Source organism: Synchiropus splendidus, chromosome 5 (genome assembly GCF_027744825.2).
Source record: "Synchiropus splendidus isolate RoL2022-P1 chromosome 5, RoL_Sspl_1.0, whole genome shotgun sequence".
Taxonomy (NCBI): Eukaryota; Metazoa; Chordata; class Actinopteri; order Syngnathiformes; family Callionymidae; genus Synchiropus; species Synchiropus splendidus.
This window is the reverse complement of record NC_071338.1, coordinates 24,611,987-24,637,980: the sequence shown is the minus strand read 5'-3', so window position 1 is coordinate 24,637,980 and position 25,994 is coordinate 24,611,987. Positions and strand designations below refer to the sequence as shown.

The 25,994-nt window shown below is 42.7% G+C and overlaps 2 protein-coding genes across 4 annotated transcripts in view; both read right to left on the bottom strand.

The window, feature by feature from the left end:
* LOC128758525 (talin-2) overlaps positions 1-18,942 on the bottom strand; it is a 90,344-nt gene extending 71,402 nt beyond the window's left edge. For all 3 annotated transcript variants that reach the window (XM_053864550.1, XM_053864549.1, XM_053864551.1), the window contains exon 1: positions 18,762-18,942. The gene's annotated coding sequence lies outside the window, so the exon portion shown is untranslated. The remainder of the gene's footprint in view (positions 1-18,761) is intronic.
* A 539-nt stretch (positions 18,943-19,481) lies between these two features.
* ddx28 (DEAD (Asp-Glu-Ala-Asp) box polypeptide 28) lies at positions 19,482-23,230 on the bottom strand. The gene is made up of 2 exons (XM_053865775.1): positions 22,463-23,230; positions 19,482-21,942 (listed from the first exon to the last, which is right to left on the bottom strand). The coding sequence occupies exons 1-2, from the start codon at positions 23,122-23,124 to the stop codon at positions 20,967-20,969; spliced, it is 1,638 nt and encodes a 545-aa protein (XP_053721750.1). The 5' UTR covers positions 23,125-23,230; the 3' UTR covers positions 19,482-20,966.
* Between the last annotated feature and the right edge of the window lie 2,764 nt (positions 23,231-25,994).

Genomic DNA, 25,994 nt, shown 5'->3' with positions numbered 1-25,994 from the left:
CCAACCACCGCCCCCGACAATGCTGCGTCCGTTTAACTCTTTAGCGTAAGAGATACATGATCAATTCAGTTTGTTTTGGAGTGTGTTGTTGTCATAAACTTTTGACTATGTGGTGCTGCCCCTGGATATTGGTGAACTGCAATACCAACATGAAGAACACATGGACGTATGTGATCAGTGAGGTTAAATCGCTTGAAAGAGATTGAAAACATTTACTGTGTCAATACACTTTTTATAGCTACTGGACATTAATAAATGTGAATAAGTTCAACAGAATAAGTTTGAACAGAATAAGTTCACGTGTGAAAAATACGAAAAAGCTGGACAAAAAATATATTTCCTAGTGCTAAGTTGCACTCTTTGTCACTAGCAAGGGCCCCATAGTTTCATTCAGGGGGACACAGATGGCCTCAAAGGATTCATATCTGTTCTATTGATGCATCCTATTAAATATAAGGCACCTCTCCTTCTCCTCCATAACCAGTCAAAGACAAACAAGACCAACTGTTCAGGACAGGAAAGAGAGACAGCATCATCATTTGTGGTCTGTGAGAGGAGAAGGACCTTAGGGATATTGCGTAACAAGAAATTTATAAAGCCATGCCGTCGTGTCAATATGGACAACAATCTGGCATGACGGGGTTCAGTCGTCAGCGGCAGCGGGACCTCATAAAGTGGTTGGTGGCTGAAATCTGTCGCAGAGAAGCCAACAGTCTGCAACACCAAATCGCAAATGTCGGGGATTAGCGGCGATGCTTTTATAGCCTCACAACAAATCCTCATGTTTTCTGCAATTGCTCTTTGAAGCCAATGTTCCGCAGTAATGATGCACAGAAATAGTCAAGACTCGCTGAACAGGACTGAGCTGAATACCACAAAATATATTTTACAATCACTGACGCACAAAATAAGGAGACTTAAGAGAGCTCAAGAGAAAAGACGACCTGAAGTTTAAGCAGATTACCAATGTAGGAACTGCACGGAAGAAGAAGCTTGTGTCTACAACAGACAAAGACAAATAGAGGGGAGGGGGCAAATCACCACTTAAATCTTTACTAGTCGTGCACCATTAACCGGCCTACGACCCTAAAGGGCCGTCCCACAAAATGCCAGAGACCCTCCTGCCCCCAACTCTCCCATTATCAACACGAGGCTGGAAGTCATGGAGAGGCTCGAAAACTCACTCAAGGGATCTACTTTTCACCTGGATGACTTGACTTTACAGCAACCTTAAAAAAAAAATCTGAATCTTTTTACTTTGTCTATTAGTATTCTTAGCATTCTTAGTATTCTTCTTGCAGTGAATATTTTATTTAATTTCTTTCTGATGGTTTTCAGTTTCTAGACTTTAAAAAAAACCTTTTTACATTTTCCTTTTAAAAAGATTTTTTAAATGTGTATAATGGTGCGCCTTCAGACACTCTTTCCTCTTCATTCTTTGTTGGATGTTTTCATAATTTTACTTATCCATGTTCTCACAATGCTTATGCCAAATATATTTTGTTCCCTTCTAATTAAAGCCTTCAGCTTATTTATTCTTTTTTTTAATACTTTGGGGCTTCAGTATTTTATTTTGTTATCCAGATTTTTTTTCTCAACAGCCAGCAGAACGCTGCTTCCTCCTGGTGGCTGTATGGTTGAATAATAAAGTTCTACCACCTGCAGAAGGTCAAGTTTCGATCAGAAGAGAAATGTAACAAGTTTGTGGGCACAGTCTTTTAATATCACCAATATCACCCTCAGTGACCCTTTTCTTTCTATAGATTTGGTGTTTCATATATTACTTGAAGACAATGTGTACGGTTACCATATCTTTGTTCCAATCCAGATTAATTTATGTTTGGCGAAAGTACAATATACTAACTGTCTGTCCAAGAACACCATCATCAGAATTGGGTAAAAGCAGTCACAGTAAGGGACACGGTACTTTCCAGCAGTCTCTCTGCTTGGCTGCACTCGCTCAGTACTTTTCAAGCTTATATTATATTGAGCTCGTTGAACATCAGTGACTGACGGACTGTAACAGAAAATCTGCTTCCTCCGCAGCTCCACACCAACACAAACAGTCGGGTCAGAACCCACAGGCTTAGCGTCTGCCCAGAGGATTAGAGGATTAAAATCAACTTATTTTGAATTTATTAAAGAGGGAAATTGCCCTTTACTCCTGCCTTTAATCGTCCGTGCTCTGAGATCTTCCTTTGAACAATTTGACAAATGCGAATTGGGCTGGGCTGTGCCGCTGTGGTGGGGTCAGGTGGACATCGCCAACAGCAGCTGTCAAACAGTTGCAGCTTAAATGATTTCACACTTCATTCTGGACCCGGTTTGATAATCTGCTCTAACTTCAGGACCTGCTCGCTGATCACGGACCCCAAGTGATTCCTGGAACTCACCAACCACACATTTATTATTACGGCATGTTATCAAGCATGTGAGGACATTTTATTGAATTTAAAAATAGACATCTGATTATCAGCGCTCTTAAAACACCCCACAAACATCTGCGATAAGCACAAGCAATATGCCACGGCCAGCCGTTGAGTTACGACCGCCTGTCTGATAGAGCTGAGGTCACCTCTGGCCACCACACTGCAGGTCCTCAGAGTTGGGTCCAACCGGCAGTGGGCAGTACGGAAAAGTAGTCAACAAATGCAAATGCAGACAGGTGTATTAGATCCAACTCAGGTTGACAGAATCTAGGGTGAGTTACCGTCGTTTTAAAAAACACATGAACCTCAATCTTTTATGAATTTTATGAAATGCAGCTTTATAACTATTTGAGTCATTATGTCACTGCTTAAACATATATAAAATGAACATCCATCACCAATGTGCATAAAACTACTACAAAGAGAATCTTACCTTCTTATTTTATTAATCTTATTGTCTTCACAATTTTACCATCACTGATCACATACTTATATGTTGTATATGTATTGCTGTCTTCTAACAGCAACACTGTCCCCCATGGTTTCTGGTGGTATGGCTCTGTTTCGTCTGTGTCCGAAAGCTCTGTGGAAACCCCCGACAACGACTAGCACCTCGATATATGTAGCCATTGGCCCACAACTAGCCGGCGAGGCCCCTCACTCTCAGATGGCTCTCTGCTAGTTTTTCCTGAGTCTAGATTTAAATCTAGATCTGACAGAGCCTCTTCTGTCAGGAGTTCTTGACTATAGATCAGTCGACCAGAAGAGATTGGATTCGGATACACAACACGTAGCTCAACCTTTAACAACACTCACTTGGTTTGTGAATGCCAATAGTCGCAGCCGTCCACCTGTCTGGTTACTCCGCTAATCCTGTTTACGTTGTCTTCCTTTAACTGGCTGAGACAGTTCAACAAAGCTTACACTAGTTCACTATAATTCCGACCTCCTGGTCTGGAGAGCGTTCACGCTATCATCATCAGAAGGTCGGGCTGCACCCTGCTCATTTAAAGCATTGATGTTGGCGCTTCACCAAAAGTGCTCCTCAGGTACAATCTGTCGCACTGTGGCCCTCACAGACTGCTGATGTTCACACTCTGAACCAATGGTCTAGAAAAAGTGCAGTGGTTGCCCAAGAGACGATACGAGAGAGAATTATTTACAAGGAACAATTAATCATCGCAGTCCGAACTTAAAAGGCAGCGTCTCACTCTGGCAGTCGGGCAGATTATGACGAACCACCTTCTCTTCCGGAGCCACTGACCTAATCTTCTTGAGCATCTCGACCGCGGAGACACCAGAGTCCTCTAATCCTCCATGGGAAGACGGCAGCAGGCAGTCGCTCAGTCATTTTAGCTTCCCAATTACTCCCCAGCTCTGCTGTTCCACAAAGATCCTAATTAGAATCAGAGCTTCTCTCCCCTCGCACTAACAGCCTTTTTTTTTTTTTTTTTACAAGTGACAATATCCTGAAAGCATTAAAAAGCCTAACAGTGTTCGCTGGCAGGTAAGCTGACCGCTGAGCTGAGGAACCCATTAAATAGCAGGTAGTTGCTCAGAGGCACTCGAGGAGAGACAAGGGAACATCACCGGAGAAGTAACCGCCACCATTGTGAAGGGAACAATCCTGTTAGGCCAAGCCCAGTTTTTCCAGAAATGCTCAGTCGTGAAATCCTGCCGATCGCCACTATTGTTGGGAGCCGCACCCTATTCACCTTCACAAAATCAAACACTGTGAAGCATTGTCAGGTGACTCACGTGACGGCCACAGATGTGGAAGATTGAAAAAGCATCTCTTTGTTTCCTAAGCCGTGTCCCTGAAAGCCTCATGATTCAGAGAACTGTGGCAGCTAATTTAACAGGATGATAAAGTGCTCTTCACATTCAGTGGAGTACGCAAACAAACACAAAGTTTTCATGACATAGAGAAACTCTGAACACACCACAGAGAAGTGTTATAAGGTTATCGAGGTTACAGTTACTTTGGGTGCACTTATCTGATAAATGAAGGTAAATGAAAATGAAGGTCTGTGGTGGAACATTAAATATATAATATAATGAAATGCAGGAATCATGGACAGTAAAAAAAAGAAGTAAAAAAACACGTTTTCACTTTAAATCAGGGGTGAAAGTTGTGATAGCCACCACTTGAACTCATTACAGAGCTAGTCAGGGTACAAAAAGCAGCAACTTTTACAAATGCACAGAGGGCCCTCATTCACGTTGGTGCCAACCAACAACAAATACTTCTTATGAAGTAAAATATAAAGACCATTGGGGTGATCATAGGTGATCATAGAACTTCCCTCTTACACTGTTTGGGACAAGTGTGGTGGATACGAACGTCATGGCGGATACGAACGAGGAGAACTGGAACACAAACTTAATCTTGGATGATACACAAGAGTCCAGCTGGGGTATGTTTGGGAAAAAGACTAAAAAAGGAGAGAGACAGGCTACTGCTAATAGCCGACGCTCAGCACTTTAATTTCTTGGAATAAATTGCAAAAGCACCGGATGTCCATCTCACCCGAGGCCCTGGCTCTCTAATGCTCCAGCTGAAAGCCCTTAAAATGATGTTCAATTAAAATTTGGATCAAATGAATATTTGTAATAACTTTACCACAGATCAGTGCTTGTCTTGAGGCAAGGACATGAGCTGGTCATACTTCAATGGAACCCCCTCACCCACACAGTCCAGTTCGTCATTAATGATGTAAAAAAATAGATTGGCGGGCTCCAAATGAAAATATGGATCTTCTGCATAGATATACTGCCCACAAAGTAGCCAATGTGATTCCTCACGTGCCAACTAGATGCAGCCAAAGTGTTGACATGCAGGCGAGATAAAAGGACTGAGAAGAGAGAATGTGGGAGGTGGTGAAACAGAGATAAGAGAAGGAGCGGAACTAAGAGAGGACTACTTTCGGGTGGCCAAATGAGAGAGCACGATGAACAGTTTTGGAAGCAGAGTTTAGGATTGAGATGAGGCTCGAGGAAAAAAAAGGGGCCGTAGGAGGGAGATGTTTGGAGGACGGAGGGGGTGGGGGGCAGCTACCGTTTTCTGCTCACTCAGCAGAGTGGGGACGATTGCACACAGGCTTATCTTTCAGATAGAATACGAGACTGAAGGGACCGGAGGGAAGATGAGACGAGCAGGATGAATCCAACACTTCACCAGATTACGTCAGTGAAAATGTCTCATTGGGATCTTTCCAACACATATAACCACAGTGGCATCTATAACAAACGCCTTCAGTATCTAAACTGCCTTTCCCACAAGTGTCTAAATTAGAGAAGAACGGTATAAAAAAACTCTACTTCTGCGGGTGTACCAATGTGAGTAACAATAGTGACGCCAGTCCCTTCAATGGCTGCCACAGCAAGTGCTCCACCGACATTGACCTCTTGCTACAACAATCTTTTTCATGTCCTCCTCCACCATATTCATGAAAGTCTATTGTCTTGTCTCTTCGCATTTCTTCTGGGATCTCAATATAAAACATTCCTCGCCCAACACTTCCCTCTCCATGTGTCAGACTAATCTGGTCTCCCAAAATGTGTCTTCAAACCTCTCGTCACGACTTCTCTTAACTATACGTGACCAACAAGGAGAAACTGTCCACAAACAAGGGTTCTATATTTTGGATTAATCTGACATGCAGGTATTTCATTATTTTGTGTTCTGCAGATTACAGTTCAGTTTTCTGAGCCCTGATTTCCATTGAAAGTCTCTGCATATATATATATATATATATATATATGCTATTAATGGACTTCCACAGTAGATATCGGGCTCCATGATCCACCACTTAGTTCCGAGGCGAAGAGCACTCCATTTCACAGTTGTTGTGAACGAACCTCGACCCTGACACCGATATCCGCAACATTGAAATCATCTGTACAGAGCATACAACAATCTCAGCAAACATTATGAAGCTACAAAAGAAAGAACGAGCAAGTCTCCATCTGCCACTTCCAGCTGCCATTGAAGTTGCCCGCCCCAGCATCATCACCAAATCTCTGCACAAACATTCCCTGACGAGGAGCCAAATAAATTCTCCACCTGGTGTTTGACTAGCAGCCCGACAAACAGAGATCGGCTTTCAGCTAATGGAGGACGTCGGACTTGAACGAGATGAGAGACGAACGGAGAGGCATCATTCAGTGGTGTCAAAGAGGTGGACGAGTGGGCGTTGATGCCCCTTCAAGTAATTTCCCTGAGGGTGCACTCCGCTCCTGCAAGACAAGTCAGCCGACCGAGGACAAGGCGGACATTCAACCAGAAAGCAGACGACCATAACTCCTTCTGAATCGGACAATGCTGCGCTTGTGTTGTTTCCATGTGAAGTAGTTCACCACTGTCGACGCAAAGTCCAGCCACAGTTTAACCACATTAACCAGCAATATACCATCATTTTAAGGACAGATAGTTGACAGATCAGTATTTTATAATGTCAAACTTTGACCCAGGCTTCCCAGGAGAGGCCAGAGACGAAGAGAGTCAGCAGATAGTAAAAACACACGACAGGTCACACTTCTATTTCGTCTCCAGACTGGAGGTCGGCAGCAGGTGGTGCCCCTCGTCAGACTCCCCCGTCACTCCATCCCCTCACTCCAATGACAGCGACCACCGGAGTAGAGATCATCAGGAGAAGCGCCAATGCAGCCACTTAATCCTGGTGGCCATTTCTCCATAGCACGACACTGAAATAAAATCTATTTTTCAGAACTTTATTGACTTCTCTAATAGGAACCAGCTGCTGTGCTTTGAATTACTACTACTATTTCGTTAAGAAGCGTAAACACACACACTTCTTCATCCCGTTCTCCTTCTCAACACCCAAGTCAGGCAGCGTGCCGTGGACGCTCCTCTAATAAACAAAGAATGGCATTCCTTATATAGCTGTATTCAAACTCTATGCTCGACATTGCAGGGCTGAGCAGAGTGTCCACGCCAGACGGAAAGGTGCTGGCCAAGAGCACCGGCAGTACGATTGTGTAACAGTCATACATTAGCAGCCACTTAAAGTTCTATTTCGGGTGGCTACCCATCTGCAGAATTTTGTAGTGTCAGGTTGGCCAGACTGTAAAGTTACAGAGCAGCACAAAGCTTTGTGGTGGCAGCCGCTTCCGAGAGGTGAAGACTGGAACTCACAGTTTGGAAAGGAATTAAAAGGCATCATCGAGAGAATGTGAAACCTTTTGTGGAGCCAAGCGTATCAGAGCAAACGGCAAAGCCGGGACTTGTGTTGACCATAGACATGGCTTGATATGAGCATAACATAACATTCAACAACCAAATGGTACCACAATCGCTAACAAGTCTGCATTAACGACATTGTGCCGTTGGACAATGTAGACGTCAGTTCCTGCTCTGTTACTGAAGCAACCATTCTTTCTTCTCCTCTGTACCAAAATTAACCAGAAGGTGCACTCACTCAAAGAAGGAAAACATGAAGATGGCAAAATGATTTTGTCCTCAGAAACCTCTACCCCAAGATCACAATTCAAGATACATGTATATTTGTGTATATTTGACTGCACTTTGAAATATTCATGCGGTATCTGTGACCACAATGTGGACTATGCTAACAATGGCTATCACCAGCCTGGTCAACTTTCGACTTCTGAAAGGCAGTTACATCACTTCCCTGCTGCCAGCTAGTGAGGGAACTGGAACACACCACTAAACTAGGTCAAGGCACCGGGGTAGACCCTCAATAACTTACAGGGATAATACGACTCAGTTGACCAAGGAACACCTCAATACAAGAGCTGTACAGCAGGAGCTTCCTGGAACAAAAAAGGTCTGGACCTCTTCACTTCACCTGCTGCCCCCATGACCTGATCTCAACTAGGTGGGTTAGGGTAGGATTAGATTAAAGCCCAAACAATGATAGAATTGTGCTGCCACCACAGACCAAATTCATTTTATTGACCTCTAGCTCAGAATCTACAACACCAACCCTGTATCCAAAGTGCTCCAGTGAGTTGATGTTGGAAAACAGCTAAAATGTGTGCACATGACAGACTCAAAAACAACAGTCTCCAACTTCGGGAAATCGAAAACGCCAGCAGGGAGAGTCCTGAAAGCGCCCATCAAATCTAAAGCGTCTGGTCTCGTCATTTCCCTTTTGTTTGAAACAATGACCTGCTTAGCAATTTAGCTTGCCGCGAATCAAAAAGACTCAGGCAGCTGTTGATAATGTCAGACACGGGGCTTTGAAGATCTCAATTAGCTTCGGCTTCATGCAGCAACGTGAAAGACTGAGGTATTAGGGCTGCAGCTAATAATAATAATTCGATTACGGTTTAATCTCCACATGAGATCCAATATAAATTCATTAAGTCTTTGCTGTGATACATCAAAGTCTGGAGACCTAATCAGTTTACACGGATTTCAAACTGCAGGAGACGACAATTGAGCAGAAAACCAATGTTAGAATTAATTAGAATGTATAAATAACACCAGAACACTGACATATATGAACATGTTAACATTCTGGCAAAAACTAGTCACTGACTTCTCGCTCTCTCTCACATTTATTGAGTAGAGAGGATGAACAAGAGGAAGACGAAGACAACACAGGTGACAATGCCTTAATGTAGGTATGAAGTAGCTCTACTCTGAGTCTCCAGCAGAATGCAGAGCGCTACACCTTATTTTCTCCCACAGTTCGTTGGTGGTAGTATCGAATCAGGCTATGAAAATTAATTGATTTAGTGTAGTTTTATTTTTAACTGTATAAAAGATGCGGACATGCCACACGCCCCAAAGCGTCAGGTCTTTGGCGAAGATTGTGACTTGCTACTCCACTGATGCACTTTCTGTCACTCTCTCCCATCAATGGCGTAACAGTCTGTCCTTACTGACCCAAATTAGACCTGTGCTTCGCATGACTAGTCTGCAACAGTGAGGTCATTTCCGCGACTCGGCCAGCAGGGTGGCCTCACTGTGGGGTGGCTCCCCATGCAGGTCTGTAGCCAAACACTTGCAGCAAGAATTTATCCTTATGGGAAAACCAAGAATAGCTGGAGCAGGCAGCAGGAGGGCTGAAGAGGAGCAGAGGGGTGGGATACAATTCCAGCCCTGCCAGAATGTTCCGCACAACAAAGCCCCGCTGCGCCATCCCGGGGAATTCCGAAGCGGGATTCATTTCAGCAACTACAATGTCAGGCGGACAGAAATAATTTGTTGAGAGATAGAAATGTGGAAATGTGTCGACAAACAGAACCGTGTTGAGTAATGAGAACACCACAGCAGACACAGCGAAATGTGTTTCAAATAAAAAGCCTGAGTCATTCTCCAGATACGACGATCTTTCGTCATTGTTGAGATTTTTGAAGAATAATATAAGCAGCACTGTTCTGTCTTGTGTGTGCATACCTGAACTTTCCAGGGACCAAAATCGTGAATCCAAAACACGCAATGCAAGATCGTAATTGTGTTCATTGTGTCTCAGGAACTGACATACCAAAACATGCTAAAAGTTTTGAACAAGACCCTGGGGGCCGCATCGTCTCTTTACCATAATGCCCTCATCAAGATTGTATCTAGATCAGCGCTGTAGTTCGGCTGGAAAAAGGGCTCCATCTGTGTTTGTGTGTGATTTGCAGACATCGACATCACTTCAAGCTAGCTCAAGGTCATCATTTTTGGTGTAGGTTATGATTAACATGAGATCCCCTGGATTTTATAGATCTGCAGTTGTGATTCCATATATGCACAAGGACCACAACCACAAGAACTATATTCAGCTGTTGAGACAATAACCAGGCAGCAAAACACCAATTAAAATAATGTACCAAACACATGAGATGTTTCAGTTGTGTTCAACAGCCAGACACAACAACTGGTTTTAAGGAAAATGGCATCACAACAAAATACATCTAAAACTTCAATAACCACCAAGCCAAGAGGTCATTTTCCTGTTATTAATTACCACCAATGGGGATGGCAACCATGTGGACACAACCTCAAAAATCCCATTGTCATCGCTCTTTATGTTTTTATTTCGAGCAAGAAAGCTGAGAAATTGGTGCTGGTCAAACAACAATTTTAGAGGGAAATCAAACTTCTCAGCTCCAAGGCCATCTGACTTCAGGCTTCCCCTTAACTCACTTACTTACTTACATTAATGCCAATGATGTCTGCTATGAACACAAACTGCAGTAAAACAAAAAACAAAATGCAAGTAATGTTGGAGCTTTTAAAGGAACCAAAATAGATTTCATGAAAACTTTTTTTTAATTGTGACAGACACATCAGAGCCCGCCCCCCAGCCATTCTCACGCGGTTACTTCATATGTCTGGCCAGGTGTGCAACTTTGAGTTCCGCAAGCAACAGGCTATAGACGTTATGAGGTCCTTTCGGGATTTTTACCGTGAAAAACAAGCCGAAAACCATAATATTCATTTCCACCTCCATGATGCATTGCGTTATCCATTTGTTTTGATGTATCCATTTCGTTTAAATGTATTTGATCATGTGTGTGTCATCTTCAAAAAGAAAACACTTTTGTGAAAGTGAGGCAGCGCAGATTTAAGCCATGGTGGTGCGCTACCCTCAGAAATTCTGACTTAACAATCATTGTGACAGGAATATGGCACCAACAGGATCAACCAGGTACGTCATGCAAAAAACTGTGTGCCGCCTAGACTGAGCAGGGATGAAGCAGGGGTATACTGTTATACTTCATAGGATATGATTGGATGTTCTCTTGGTCCCTTTATTCGAGAAACAGTTCAGCCAATAGCATTTAGCCAATAATGTGTTGTGTTCTACAAGCATCTTGATAATTTCAAGAGATAAATCTAAACACAAGAAACTAGAGTAAATATAATGGACACATTCAAGAGTTCTTTTCAGAGTTTTAAGAGAGTTGATTCGGTTTCCAGAAATATTCCCCCAAATATCACGCGTCACTCAGAAGCTGGTATCTCATGTGTTTCGCATGTGGTTCAACACAAGATAGCAGAGCTGTGTAAGACACCTGATTAGGTTCCACTTCTGCCCCCAGGGACAGCGAGGCATGAACCTTGAGTTTGCAACCATGGCAGCGGGGCTTCCTGCCAGAGATGCAGTCCACTAATAGCCGAAGAGCTCAGCTGCAACTCGAAACGCATTTCAGAGCAGATCTGCTTTCAGAAGGCGGTCGAGATGACGACTTCCTTCTGAACAACACCTCAGCTTACAAACCGGGGCGTGGCCGTCAACACATTTTTTGCTTGTTATAACCCTGCTATATCAATTTAGCGAGGGAAATGCTTCTCTTTTTTGGGAAAGAGTTTACAACAGTGCTACTGTGAAGCCAGATATACAGGTTAAAATTTAACAGAAGGCAAACTCCACAGTGCTTACACAAACCTAAAGCCGAACAGCTGGAACTGACTCAGTGTCAAGTTGTTTCAAGCATCCAATAAAACGACTATCAAATCCAGGTTCACAGAAACTGGTCCACTCTAATATGGATGACCTCACATTCCAGAACCCTTCCAAAATTTGGAGAGTCTCAATGTATGAAACTTCCTTGAGGCCCTTCGAGGAAACGGTTTTAAATAAAAATCAATGACTGCGTAGCATCTTTAAATTCTCAAAATAAATTTCTTGTCAGTATGCAGCGCCGAACTCTGCGTCTCTCGCAGAGTAAATACTGTTCAGACACTCTTGATATACTTCACACCACACCATCAGACTGCAAGACTTCAGGAATCCTTCAAATCAACTGGGGAAAGGTGACATTTATTTAACTGAATGAAAAGATACATTTCCATATTTGCAAGGATTGTAACTTCAAACCCAACCTTAGAGGTTTTCCGGATCTGTGTCTGTGTCTCTTCTTCCAGCTATGGAAGTATGTGGACGTTAACCATGTTGGTTAACTGGCTATTTTAAGAGTGGTTCCTACCTTAAAATCGCCAGAGTAGCAGTAGTGCCAAGATAATTGTAAGAGGTAGTTCAGTAGATAGTCAATCATGTCTGTCATAGCTCATGTCCAAAAAGAAAGCAAAGATTTTGGGAATATGACATGCACCGCGAAATGAGCCAAGGACAAATACGATTTTGATCTTTGATCTTGACTTCATTGGCCAAGCTGGCTTTGACTTGTGAATAAGATACAAGGATGTAAGAAATTGTCAGGAACAGATTACACTCGCAGGGGTCCAGGAGACCTGAGGCGGCCTTGAAAATGGGACAAATTTTCCCCTCCGATGTTTTCCACAATAACGTGGGATGAAGTCTCAAATAGGTTTCCCATGGCATTATAATTACGAAAAAAAGTCACTTCTTGACAACTGCAACAAATACTGATCTTATTGGAAATAAACATCTCCGGCATGCATTTTGCAAACCGACAAAACAAATGACATTTCGCCGCAGTATGAGACGCTGTCTGGGTCTCACTCGCCATCTCAAACAGCCACAGTGACGGTTTAAACATGTTCTACACTCAACTTCCCTTGAATTCCCTTGGTTATTGTTCATTTTAGTATCAAAATACATATTTTTGGAAAAATAAAAAAAAATAAAAAATGCAAATTTTTAGTTTGAATTGAGTCGAGACATCAAGGTGCACGGTAAATAACGTTAGCATTACGTTAACATAATGTTAAGCGTAATATATATGCAACATAGATAATAGACTACTTGACAGCAAAAATATTCAAGGTCATGGCCCTGCTGTTACTTGGAGGGAATCAGTGAAGGCATGGGGGGCCCTTTCAAACAGGAAGCCCTTCTTGGAATTTGGGGCTTTGCCGCGGTTACACATGCCTCGTCTCTGTCACAACTAAGTGCGAAATTCTGTTATATTGTTAACTTGAACTAGGCCACAAATTCCTCTTGCCTCTGTTCAGAGTCGCGCTGAAGCTGCCACATTTCTCACGCTGGGTTTTAATAGCAGCAAACTGCCTAAGTGGCATTTAGCCCAAGCGAACAGACTCGCAGGCAAATGTGACAGAAATACAGGACTCATGAGGGACAGGGTTGCAGAGAGGATTCAGCCACTGACAGACAAGAGGGGAAGATGGTGGAGTACAGGCAAGTACAATCACACAGCAGCCTCCAGAGACTATGTTGATAGCGTTGAGCAGGAAGAGTTAATAAGAGGTGACAGTAAGTTTAATGTCCTGATACAGACAACAATGAATGCATCAACTTGTGTTTTGATACACAGCATACAGAAATTTTGGGCAAAACCGCACATCAAAAAATGCTTCTTTCATGGCCTTTCAAGAGGACAGAAAGTATTACTTTGTCTTAAATGTGCTTGTTTCATCATAATACTGTTGGGCCAGTACCTGGATACGAACAGAATCAAATTGATTGAGGGGCCTTCAAAACTGTGTGCAGTCACAGTTTGCACAGTCATGTATTTCTGTGGGCCACCTGATGATTCTCCAGCTCACACCCATGCTGGAATACATATCACACCAATTCATCATCCTGCCACTTTCAGGTGAAACCACAACACTGAATTTCTCCAGTGCGGGACGCTACAGTGAGGAAAAAAGTCTAGTGATGATGGAGGGAGAAGTTCTCAAACCCAGAAAGTTGATCACGGGACAAAATTGAGAGTAGTCACGTGACAATGTCCTGCATGATTACTAGGACGTCTTGACTGCCATTCAGTCTGAGAATATTGAGGAAGAATTAAGATATATTTGGGTGACATTTCTCACCCAAATATATCTATAACACTACTATATATTTGGTCTATTTCGTCAAGAAATTAGAAAGGATTATATATATATATTATTATAGTTATAGCCCATCTTGGGCTATAACCCTGACCTTGACCACATTGTACAACCGCTGACCTCCTGCAAGTCAGCCAGGACCCTAAGATCCTCAGGTGGGTCTCTGCTAGCTGTCCCCATGTCTAGACTTAAATGTAGAGGTGACACAGCCACTTCCACAGCGGAGCACTCTGCTGGAGGAGATCCCAAACACACCATGAATCTATGCTAAAAACTCACTTTTATAGGCTTGCATTTAGGTAATAGCTTCCAAATTTTTTCTCAGTTCTGCGTCACTGAAGGCCTACCCGTCCACCTTCCTAGTCCAAACATTCTTCAGTGTTCTGCCTATAAAGGACTTTGAAAACAGCATTCTAAGAAGTACAATGCAAATAAAGCTTTATTATTATTACTATTATCTTTCTTTTAACCTGATAACATGATTGCATTAGAAGGCCACTAATTATTAACAGAGTAAAAAAAGAGATTGAAACAACACTGTAGCCATTAGCTCAGTGATACTATGTCGATGAATGCAGAGTTAGCAGCTGCTTCTTTCAATCAAGGGGCCACTTTTTTTCCTCAATATTGCCACTTAAATTGATGTTGAAATCCAGAGATCATTTGACTCTACAGTGTATGATAAGCTCCAGCTACCTACTGAACCAAGGGCACCATTACATATCCGGCCATTCGATCAGTGTGTATTCCTCTATGCTGAATACTGTATGTGGGACTTGACAGATAAAGCATTTTGCTGAACCTGATAACTCGAGTTGGAGAAAAAGTACTAGTTCAACTTTTGATGCAAACCAGCCGCACCAGAGAGTTAAACCGTTGTCCCTCTCTTCCATAAATCCTCCAATTTCAGCGCTGCACATCCGACAGCAGATTAAAGAGAAATACGCTCAGAGAAAATTAGCTGCCGGACACTGAAAGCATTAGAAACTCATTCCTCAGAAAGGTCAGTGCGTTTGTATTTATGACCAGTGCTTTAATGTGAAGAAAGACAGACTGTGTTTTGGTCAGTTTAATAAATGATCTAATCTCTTGCCAGTGGCGGAGCTGCATGCTAAACAGCGGCATCACTTCACGTAGACAGGCCGGCGAAAGCGACATTTCACAGAGGAGGTGAGCGACTGGTGTGGAAGAAGAGCCGAGCTCATTAGGTGGGCTGCAAATTTGGAAAGGACACATTTAAATAGCTGAAAAGATGAATAGCCAAAAGTGACATTTTCTGTTCTTGCTTTCATCTTCAACCTTTATTAAATATCGATCTCCAGCTTAATAGCAAGAAGAAGAATAGAGTGAAGAACCTCCAATTAAAACAGGATGAGACATTAGTTATGAAAGGAGAGGGCATTCATGTACCTTTCACTTTCTAATTAAAGAATAAGGGTCTGATCTTGTGCAGACGTTTAAAAAAAAGTGGCCATCCGAGGATGATGATGAGACGACAACCACAATCTCTCATCTATTTCAAGTCTGAAGTATGATTTGTAGCGAAAATCTTCCAGTATAGTAGTCGTGCTGGGGACAGATCAGCAAAGCCTCCCTGGAGGAACCTGATTTACTGCAGTGGAGGTCCTGTGGTGCCTTTGATTCATGTGCATGATAACCAGAGAGAGACGACTCTACAGAGCGCAGTTGTCACAAAGACTGAATGGACTTATTGAATCCCACTGGTGAGTACCAGTGATTGAACACCGCCTGTTCTTCCTACGGAACTTCTGCAGACATTCTACCTCAGTAGAGAAGGCCCTTGTTTGGAGCAGCGTGCCAGGGTAGCTGAGGAAAGACTGCTGAGACCAACAGGGTTAACATGCTGTTGAAGATGGACTCTTCCATCATCAAACGGAAACAGGACTGTGTGAATGACATGATGGCGAGAACAGAGGAGGACCAAGAACAAAATGAGACCACCATGAGTCAGAGAGGGGCTATCACACTACAGACTCTGTCTCGATCCAAAAACTGAAGCAAACCCACAGAGTCCGAGTCTGCCAGTTAGTGATGGAAATCTTTTATCATTTGTTGAGATTCTGATTTTTGGGGCCACGATTTGATTTAAAATCAATTTTACTCGATAATTTCTCTGGCTTCTGATCACAATACTACTACTTTGACAAAATGATAAATAGAGATACTAAAGTGTCTTTTCCACATTTATAAAGTTTCAAACAGGATGTATCTATGGTGAGACGGAATTGTTGTAACTGTTAGATAAAAAAAAAAAAACAATATCACGTTCTGCTTCTGTAACAAAAATAAAAGTGCCTCTTAAAAAAAATGTTCAGTTAAACTTGCTGCCTTTTAAATTTTGAGGAAAGTGCCTTTACTGGCAAGAGTTCTTTTCGTCCCTCGGGAAAGATGTGGCTCACCCGTCTGAGTGAAATACTTACGAGCGCCGCTGTCTGCGAAGGATGGCAATCCTCGGTTGACTGCTCCATGTGTCTGATGCCCCACAATACGAGCGGACTCATTGGTTGTAGTACTTGATCTTAGTTTTGCAATGACGTGCGTCATGTCTAGAACGGTGCTACCAGGCATTCGGTCAATTCGGCCAAAAATTAACGCCGAACTGTAGGCTTTTACTAAAGACAGTGGTTGGATCTCCCTCTCTGCCGCCTTTGTTTGCCAGGACGTGACGCGTACATACAAAATGAAGGGTAGCAGGGGGAAAGTATTTTTTTTTTAATCGATACAGGGACATTTTGAATCAATTCTGAATCGCAGCAAAGTCAATGTTTTTATTCAACAACGGAACCGTTATCTTAGTAAGAAAGACAGCCATTTTACAAGACATGAGTCACTCCTCCAGTTATCCAGGTTTAACATACAGACCCAAATACTAGAATGGAACCACATCACATTGATATCGTGTGAAAAAGAACTTGGCCTTTTCTGCTTTAATAATAAATGAGTGACAGTCAAGATCAGACTGCTGAATAACTCTCAATTTCACCTAAGTTATGCAGCCATAAAGGGCTTCACATACAAATAGATGCCTCAAAATTAATTCCAATATTGATTTCAAGAGCACCTAAACTAGATCACCTCCAATACATGTCGATACTGTGACCCATAAAGATTAGATGTTTTGCCATTGGGCAGGCTGTTTTCTACCAGAGATCATTTTTTGCCAATAACTCATCTCCAAACTACTAAAAATAAACGCAGCTGGAAGGGAATTTGATCAGATAATGGATGTGTTTGAGAGGAAAACATTGGTTTTCAGGCTATGAGATGGAATCTGGTGAACCACAGAAATGCTTAATGATAAAATTAGCCCCCAAGAATTAAAGAGGAAACACATCATATTCCATTTAGACGCTTGCTTCCTGCAAAACACCATTTAATGAAGTTAAATTTAGTTTGGGCTGCGATAGTGTTGGCCTCCCGCATGATTGAGTTTGACACCACTACTTTAACCACCAGCTTCCAGTTTCAATTCTAATCCAAAAAGAAACATGAATATTGACAATGTTTTCTGTTAAAGGGGTTTCCATCTGAGCACATGCAGAATAGAAGCAGAGAGCGTAGCACCCTGGTTTGGTCCCCAGGTTCGTGTCTAAAAAGCCCCTGGTGACACTATTACCCCTCTGGCATGGCAACAGTCAGGATGAGTGGCTCCTTGACAGACAACTGTTGGGATGATGAGGTGAACCAATGTGGGGTTTGCATGCAACCTGCTCTCTCCACATCAGGAGGAGGGTGGGGGCGATTTAAAGAAGCCTTGATGCTCGCAGTGATTTACTTCTGCTCATTAAACTGTCACAGACTGGCATCCAACATGCCATGCATGACACATGTGCCCAAAAATACGGCCGCCCTGATCACAAGTTTGCATGTAAACAAACGATCGTCGGTCTGCATTGTGTTATTTTCAGCTATTAATTATTGACACAAGCCCGGCAGGTGGCTGTGTAAAAGGCAGAGGAGGGGAGCACCGTCCATATGAAGGGGTGTGGCACATATTTCATACAACGTTAGATGCAGCTGCCCTCCATTACATTATGTTCTGCCCACACCACCACCTTGGCTGTGCGGGGAGGCAGCAGGTCGACCGGGCAGGATGGTCATGACGACCCGCCCGTAAATCACAGCACTGACCGCCCACAACATCACCTTTTTTGTTGTTAATGTCCACCAACAATTCCCCGGTGTGCGACTGTCATCTTGACCGAGACGTTAACTTAACATGGCGGCAGGCTGATTGTCCCCCGCCGGTGCAACTTACATCCCCTCTGGGCAGACTCTCCGTCGCCTGTGAGACCCCGCAGACACGGCACAAAACTACCAAAACAACACCCCCAGCTCTGCTAACAACCTTTCCCGAAAGACGCCGCGGCAAGTCTGAAGTTAAAGCTCCACAAGTTCCGTGGGTTCAACGAAGCATCAAAGCGTATGAACTTAGCGGCGATGCCTTCACGGGGAGGACCATGAACGCAGCACCGACTCCAGATACGTTTGAATGATTGAGTAATATACCATGAAAAAGAAGTGTGTGAATGGTGGAGTGTCACGCTGGTTGGTACATGTGCTGTGCAGGGCAGGACGTGGGAATAATCCGATCAGAGCGAGCCTACCTTCAGATGCTCGCCGGGAGCATTTCCAATAGGCAGCCCCGGGATAGATGCACGTTCACCGGCGACACTATAGTCCCGGGTTCCGCAGCGCTTAAATATCCTCGGAAATGTCCAAGCAGCCGGACAGCGTGCGGTGAAGCAGCCGTGAGGAGTGTGAGTGAGTGTGTGTGTAAGTGGGAAGGGGGAGTGTGCGCGAGTGGGCAGGGGTAGTTCAATCCCACCGTGGAACTGTACAGGAAATGCGTCACTAACAATGGACGAAGCAAATTGTAGTCCAGTTACATTTTGTTTATTTGTGCTGTCCACAACTTAGGTTACCTGAATATAACTGTGTGTACTGTTCCTGTAACCCTGTGTTTGTATGTTTAATCACACGACAAATACAATAAATAATTTCATTTAAAAACTAGCCCAGTAATATTGGAATACTCACTTGTAGTGTTACCGATTTATATTCACATGTACATTGTCTGACATAATTTGAATATGATTTTTGAACGAAAACATGTACTGTACTAAGGAATTAATATAATATTTTGGAAGAAAATTTTAATAAACTAATTATAGTTTTGGGGAAAAGAGAATAAAGTATGGCTTAAAAAAGATGATGGACACAATGTAATATCGACACAAATAAATGGCACTGTGGAATTAAGTAGAACTTGGAGCAACAGTGGTTTATTCACAGCCAAGAAACACAAAAATGTTTAATTCTAAACTATAAATGGTCTTTGATCATTTCTTTACAATTATTATTTATTCATTTTGTCAGACGTCTTGTTGATGATGAATATGAAGATGAATATCTTTTAGAACATGAATTAAAAATAACTTCTGGGGACAGTTGTATGCGCTGAGTTGTTGTCAGGAATTCCCTGCTTACAGGCTATTACTGGATACTGGGCGCCTGTTGTCAGGGTACACTGGGGTGAAATGTGAGCCTAAACAGGGGCAGAGCTTAAATATGTTGACCCTGGGGGCTGAGGAATGACAATCACAGTTGAAGACAGACATTCTGGAGGAGGCTCCTTGTTACTGTTTCCACCGTCAACAAGTCTTTGCCTACTCCACTCATAATGCTACATCAGTGGACAATAAGAGTACTCGTCATCGAAGCCCCATGATGATGATGATGATGATTATAAACCTGGTAACAAGGAGAGGAAGATCACTTTGGACGAGCAGGGTAGAAAAAGATGCAAATATAAGGGCAGATTATGATGAATAAAAAGACTTCACACAAAAATACAGCATGAAATTAATTTGAAAACTATTGTGATTATTAATAAAGTTTAAAGGTATTAATAATCATCTGGAATAAGAAAAGTTAACAACAAAATATGTTAGTGTATGATGAAAGGCAGGATTTAAGAAATATTGTTTTACAAATAAATGCATTTGAAAACAAACCTACAATTCAATATGTACATTATAAAAGGATAAAGCTTCCAACTCTGAAGTCTGATATCATTACACAGAAAAATATTCCGTCTCAAAAATTGGAGTTGCATAGGGACTGGCGAGCCACTGCGAACTCTGACGACAGTAAACCAGACGGCTAAGATGTCTATTCTAGGCACATGCTCCCATCTGCCGACTCATTGAATACACTGCACATGAGTAATATTAAAAAAAATAATAACGATGAATACGCTTTTCTCATGGCCTAATAGTCAAGGAAAAATAAAAAGCACAATTGACTTGCAGTTAATATATTAAAATAGGGAGAGAAAAATCTGATGAAGGATTGCTCACCAATCTCAATAAAACTATGTAATAAATTAAAAAAAAATCTATTAGAGCATAAAGGGCTTAAGCAACAATCAACACGATATATGTCCCCATCTAGCGGTTGGTCATCCACATTACACGAACGCTCGATTTCGCACATCAGTGCCAGATTCTCTATGACTAATTTTAAATTGAGAAGCAGATCTCGATATTAGATGCATCGGTGGTTCAATGACAAGTCATATTGGTTCACAGAAAAACGGTTGTCAATCTGCTTGTTGGAAGAAATTGCATTGTTTTAAATCCAAAAAACGAATAAATAAAAGCTGTATGATTCATACATGGGCATTGACCAGTAATTGTTGTGTATGGTTGGACTCAACAGGCAACTTTTTATTGTTGAAATTCATGATCAAAAGGAGTCACTCAGGTTTTGTGGGTGATTTGTAAACGCTGGTCATTGAAACAACTTGACTACGGCTCTTCTTCTTTAGGTTTTGGTTCATGGATACCAGTCTCCATCCCAGGCAGACAACTCCTGCGACGGGCAGCCAGCTCAATCTTCTGCACAAGCTCTACCTCCCACGGATGAGTGACGAAGCTGAGCACCTCTCCGTCCTTCGCTCCTCCGGCACGACCCACCCGGCCCGCTCTGTGAATGTAGTCTGTGTGAGAGTCAGGGAAGTCGTAGTTGACCACCAGAGACACCCGGGAAGTGTCCAGCCCTCTTGAGGCAATGTCCGTACACACCAGAACATTTACCATTCCCTTCTGGAAAGAGTGGAAGATTCCAGAGCGTAGTGTCGCAGGCATCTCTCCCTGCAGTCGGACGTGAGAGATGCCCAGCTCCTCTAGTGTGTACCCAAGCCAGTTCACCGTGGAGGACTTGTTGCAGAACACCAGAACTGAGCCCTCTTTCTTCTCTTCCTGGAGCATCTTCAGAGCTCGGTTGAGTTCCAGAACCTTCTCCTCTCCCCTGATCTTCAGAAACGTCTGCTTGACGTGCTGCATGAGGAAGTGCAACATCTTGCTCTTGATGACTACCACACTGCCCAGATCAGTCACCTTGCTGAGAACATCTCCCACACCACTGGGGAACGTGGCACCCACCACCAGCAGCTGGGCTTTCGCCTGCAGACCTTGAGTGTCCTTGGGTCCACTGGAGATGTCGGTGTGCTGCAGGATGTCCTCCAGAAGTTGAGAGAAACTGGGGTCAAACATGGTGTCTGCCTCATCCAGCACCAGGAACCTCAGCTCACTCAGGGTCAGGCAGTTTCGACGCAGAGCTTTGACCAGAGCGCCGGGGGTCGCCACAAGAATGTCCATGTTAGAGTCCCTGAAGACTCTCAAGATGTTTCCCACTCCTCTGCCACCACCGACAGTCCTGGTCCGGAAGCCGAATGGAGCACAGAGAGTTCTGGACACAGCAGCAACTTGTTGGGCCAGTTCCCTGGAAACCGAAGATAATTATCAGTCACTTATTTATTTACTGTATTTGCTGTGGTGTTAATGGTGGCAGTTAAACTGACATTTTGACTAAAAACAGAAGTTTTATCTGAACCAGCAGGGAGTGACCAATCACCCATACTGTACCAGAGAAATACTTCTAAACTGAGATGTTAATCTTTGATCCTGACCTTAATGTGTAATAAAACCGGAAAAAAAGGTCTGAGCTTTGAAAACTGGTCCCACATTTCTGATACGTTCCTTCATTTCCGTTCCATTTTTTGGCTGATAAGAAAGATGTCACAACAGGCGTCTCACTGAGCGAGTGTTATACAGACCATTTCGTCCAGTCGCTGATATCAGCATGGCATGATAAAGAAAATACGGTGAGCATCCCAGACAGAGGAGGAAAAGGTATTTGTTTCAACCAATAAAGAGTGAATAATAATGTTTGCAGAATGTGACCAGTTTGTCAGAAGCTCATTGTCCTTAAAAAGCTATGACAAAAGCACACATCACTTTACCTAGAAGGAACCATTACCACGGCCCGGATCCTTCCCTCACCCTCCTGGTGCCTGGCAGCCTGGAGCTTGTGGACGATGGGCAGTAGGTAACTCAGAGTTTTCCCACTTCCAGTCTCAGCCGCGCACAGAACATTGTGCCCCTTCATGATTTTGGGGATGGTCTGCAGCTGCACCGTGGTGGGATGGGAGATGTTGATCCGGTCCAGAACTCCCACCAGCTCCTTGCAGATGTTCAGCTTCTCAAAGGTTTTTAACTTTCCGTCCTCGTGTTCGGGCACAAAAGGAGCCACCGACTTGGTGTTGTTGATGGTGAAGTAGTCTCCGAAAGATTTCTTGTGTTTCCAGCCTTTCGAACAGAGGAGGGCCTCCTCGAACTTGCCCAGTGTGTACGCCGCGGACTGGTTCCGCTCCGGATTCTTGCTCTGGATCAGAAGCTTCCCCGGTTTGACGGTGGGGATCTTGATTTTACTTCTAGTTTGTTTCACATTCTCAGCCCGTTTCTGTAAAAAGCGAGGGACCCGAATGAGCGGAGGCTCTTGTGACGACGCCGCTGTTTGACAGAAGCGAATCTGGCTGACAGGATAGCGAGTCAACGTGGCGATAGAAAGGACCGGACCGGGCAACAAAGACGTCACCGCCGGGCCGAGCTTCAGACAATGCATGTCGTCGGTTGTAACCGTAAAATAGAAGACAGAGTAGAAATAGAAGTCACTTATCAAAAACCGCAAGGACAGAAAGTCTCGCGTGGCCGAGCTGCGGCGTCGCCATGTTTACATGTCGATTGCTATTGACGTCATCATACGTCATGTACCTAATGACGAAAATATTTTTTATTTTAGAACTTTTATTTTAATTATTAACGCTTAAACACAATAATTTCAATGTTTTTACACATGGTCCTTTCAACATAAATTATTATTCAATACAATTTTAAAACCAAACACCGTTCTTTTTTATTATTATTATTCCTTCAACGGCCTCTATTTTATAGTTATTAGCCGGCTCGGAGCGATGTCAAACCACTTTAAACTGTATTTAGTCGCTGCTTCTTTTGTAATAATGAATTAAACATAACCGTTATTTTCCTTCCTTGGCTTGACTAAAATACAACTAAACAACAATAATAACCATCTTTTGAGCTTTTACAATGATGTTTCTGGAAATATGTGCTGATATTTATAATATATTCCTAAGTAAGGTCTTCTATTTGAGTATTTTTCTACTTTCCAGTTTTACATGGCTCTATTTATTTTTCCTGAAATAAATTGCATTCAAATCAATAGAAAATAATAATAAATACGAAATTAATAAATTAAATAATGTGAGGGAGTGAAGTATGAGGAAATTTTTCATCAGTTTTTAAAACGATATTTATTGTCATTACTGAAAAGAGAAAAACAATGGGCGTACACTCAAATTATTTAAGCCTCCAGACCCGTCAATATGACTGTTTCCGTCTCTTTCACATGATGTCCGCTTCTCCTCACAACAAATCCATTATCTGATCGGCCGCCAAGTGAACCAGCTCTGGCCGTGGTCCATTCAAACTTGTCATAGATCAGAGAAAGAGCGCTGTTACTGGGTTGTTATTGATTCACAACTGAGCGTCAATTTAGGTCCACACGACCCTGAATTCTAGCCAACTCCATCATATTAATAACCAGCACAGTTGTTTGTTTTCGGTTTGTAAATCATACACTGATCGGAATTAAACCGTATTTATGTCTGTCTTTATATTATTGCAGAATCAAGGTTATTAATATAAGCAAGCAACGTGTTCCCTGAAACACAGACAACTTGAAATATTCCTCCACTTGTCTCAGCGAAGATGTAAAATGCGAGGCTTTCTGAATTAAATCCAACAGCTTTAAGTCCTCATGTGGCTTTGTTCATCGCCCCTCTGCTGCTGGAAGCTCGAACATTGATTTCACACCAGCGACTGGTGTCCCCATGTGCGACTGCATCAGATCACTCATTGATCGACTCGAACATAGGTTTCATCACATGGCGGATGAGCCAAAGCTGCCGGGCTGCACCCGTCCCACTTGTGGGTGGCCCTGGTTTGGAAGATCCGCGATATAGAGAGGGGTTTTCTGTGTCATTTTCCCATGCAATAATGTAGCCAGAGAAGGCAAAAGTAGTAAGTTCCCCAACTCCAACAGTTGAGGGCAGCACAAACCACAAGGAAGAGTCACCCTGACTTCTTGTCGCGAGCCAAGTCGCCAGAATTGAAGTGAAATACTGCTCAGCATGAAGCCCGACCAGGACCCAATAGTGACCAAACACGAAGCGGCGCACTCAGTGAATGCAACATACATGTGTAATATCAACAATATCATATCAATATAATTTGTCATAACTCATCATAACACAACAGTCCACTTTTATCTATTTTACTGTGGTTTTCTAGTTTAAAGATTGGTAGCTATTCTTGAGTTTTGCATTCATTTTTGTGGTTCTGTGAGTTCCACTGAATGAAAGAGTCATCAGAAGGAGAGTAGAGCAGCTATTAAAGTAACTTTGTTTCATAATCCCATTCAACCCTTTGATCTCATAATGTTTATTTAGGTGAGATCTTAATTGTAGCAGTGCATTATGGATGGTAGGTTAGTCCAGCCGACTTAATCTGAAGTTGAATATGAATCTCCACTCTGACCCAAGAACGACCCAAATACACACAAACACAGAGGAGTTGTAGAAAGTTGAGCAATTAACTACAGTATCAGGGGAAAACAAGTACAAGGAAGTAAACATGGACAGTCATGCCCCAATGTGGCCTGGATGAAGAACAGATGACTCAGTGTCCATTCTTCCTCTTTATAATTCCACCCAAAAAAGTTCTCCATAGCTCACAAAAATTATCCGTGCATATTTATTTTCCCATAAAACAAGATTAACATCTTCTCCAATCATATTTTATAAAAACGCAAAAGATAAAAATATAAAATATAAAAACTATTCATGCCTAAAACACAGACTGTCAAAACTGCACACACTCCTGCTTGACTGATGCAAACGTTTCCTGATGAAGCACTTGTTCTAAAACAACAATAACAACATGGTATAATTGTAACCAGAATCTCTGGACAATTACACCACAGAACAAAAGCAGCTGACAGTCTGACACTGGATACCGTGTTGACATTTAGCGAACATCTCGCCTGTTGCCAAGGTGCTGCTGCTGCTGCACTCGTGCAAGTGTGTGCAAACCCAAATCCTGGAAAGAGTGACAACTCTCACGCAACATCTCTGCGGGGGTTGATGAGATATTTTTTTGTTTTCCTCACATGACATTTTTCTCTTCTTTATAACTTTAAAAGAACATACTATCTCATCGTCTGCCTCCCACACCATTTGTTTTATTTATCTCTTGTCAAAGGTCATGAGCTGCGATAAGAGCAGCAGGTGAAATTAGAGCAGGCTGGCCTTTTTCTTTGCTCAAATATCTCCATTTTTGTTAGATGAATAATGTAAAGTTGTGTGGGGACGTAATGTTACACTCCATTATCTTATTTACCACAGATTATTGATG

Coding starts and splice junctions, on each gene's coding strand:
- ddx28 (XM_053865775.1), bottom strand. CDS start 23,124: ATGCATTGTCTGAAGCTCGGCCCGGCGGTGACGTCTTTGTTGCCCGGT. Junction 21,943..22,462: donor GTGGTAATGGTTCCTTCTAG/GTAAAGTGATGT, acceptor TTCGGTTTCCAG/GGAACTGGCCCAACAAGTTG.